Source organism: Trichinella spiralis, assembly GCF_000181795.1.
Source record: "Trichinella spiralis strain ISS 195 chromosome Unknown Scfld2843, whole genome shotgun sequence".
In the NCBI taxonomy this organism is placed as follows: Eukaryota; Metazoa; Nematoda; class Enoplea; order Trichinellida; family Trichinellidae; genus Trichinella; species Trichinella spiralis.
The window spans coordinates 1-1,499 of record NW_003529782.1 but is presented as its reverse complement, the minus strand read 5'-3'; the positions used below and the strand labels follow the sequence as shown (position 1 = coordinate 1,499).

The 1,499-nt window shown below is 33.7% G+C and overlaps 1 protein-coding gene across 1 annotated transcript; it reads left to right on the top strand.

The window, feature by feature from the left end:
• Positions 1-281: 281 nt before the first annotated feature.
• Tsp_13127 (putative ankyrin repeat protein) lies at positions 282-684 on the top strand (the record flags this gene model as incomplete). The annotated part of the gene is made up of 2 exons (XM_003368240.1): positions 282-380; positions 560-684. Coding segments are annotated over 2 exons (224 nt in total), but the record flags the coding sequence as incomplete, so codon positions are not given.
• Positions 685-1,499: the final 815 nt, after the last annotated feature.

Genomic DNA, 1,499 nt, shown 5'->3' with positions numbered 1-1,499 from the left:
ATTCTGTGCTGTTGTGACGTACCGCTGCAGCGATTCCTTTTTCTGCTTTGGCATGCGGTATTTTGTCACAGCAGCTAGTTTCTGACTCGTTTATGGTGACTGAAGAGCGCTTTGAAACTCTTTTGAAATATTACCTTTGTACCCTAACGACGCTTTTGTCTACTTGAATCGTTTTGAATTCTGTATTTTGTTTACTGTTACTTTTTGATATTTATTAACTGCATTATTTTGATATTTCGATATTTTTTCCTTTGTTCAAGTGACTTATGTTCATTTTACAGATCTGTGTTCTTCTACTACTCGAGTAAATGCTGGTGTATATTTTCTTCTCGTTGACAGGAGTAGAGAATTGAGGTTATCGATTACAACACAGTTGCACAGTCAGTATTCCTGCTGGTGACCCATTAAGGCATGTTCTTGCTGCAGTAATAAAACTTCAAATTTCATGGTGTGAATTGGATAATATTTCTTTATTTAAGTTTTTTTACAGTAATATTTTCCATGAGCATTTGTGTAAGAAAAAAATATTAGATGATTAAATCAAAATTTTTTTTTTCAGTGTTTGTTAATTCATTTGATATTTCATATGAACAAATTATTGAAGTTGATAATTTGAAAAATGAACTTTGCATTATTTCATACGTTTTTCTAAACAGGAGCTGCAGAGTTGACGAGACTGCATGATGAGCTGAATAGGCACTTTCTAGACCTGAAGGCTTTTTGGAAAAATGTGAATAGTGGCCAGAGGGTTTTTTACGTATGTTTGTCCATGATCAAGAAGAAGCTTTGATGTGCAACCTTAATCGAGTGGAAGGGCTTCATAAAGGACAGACGGATGTTGAGATAACGTCAAATGAGTTTCCCACCTTCTTGTGAGATCAAGCCAGGATCAGAGAATCAGACAACGCAACTCGAACAAAATTCACTCTGAAGAAGAACAAGTTTTGCTCCTTAGGTGATTAATTTCTAAATTCTGAAATGACAAGTTTGTGATAAAGCAATAATAATAACGTGTTTTATTATGCCAGGTAACTCTCGTTACTTTTGTGAACATCCAGTATTTACCATTATGATTTGTTTGCCGAGCATGTAGCGTATCCCTCTGAGTATTAGTTTTTGTTAGTTATATTGGATAGATACAATTCGAATTTTGCCACTATTCAATTCTATCATTCAAAAGAAAATCTCAAGCAATGACTTAGAAAAGAGCGTAAAAACGTGAACAGCAGGAAGAGAAATAATACGAAATAGAATAATGATTTTGAATTTTTGTTTAAATAACTTTTGCGAGAGTTCTTTGTTATTTTTCTTATAATTGTATCAGAATAGCGGCTTTGCAAAATAGCTGAAAGTGCCAAAAATCTCCGCAGCATATGAAAGCAGCATTTTCGTGGAAGATAACATGAAAATGAAATTTTTGGATACGTAATAGTTCACGTAAAATTATTCATGTTGCACCATTTGCTTGTTTTCCTGTGTCTAAGTTGAAGGTAGTCTTT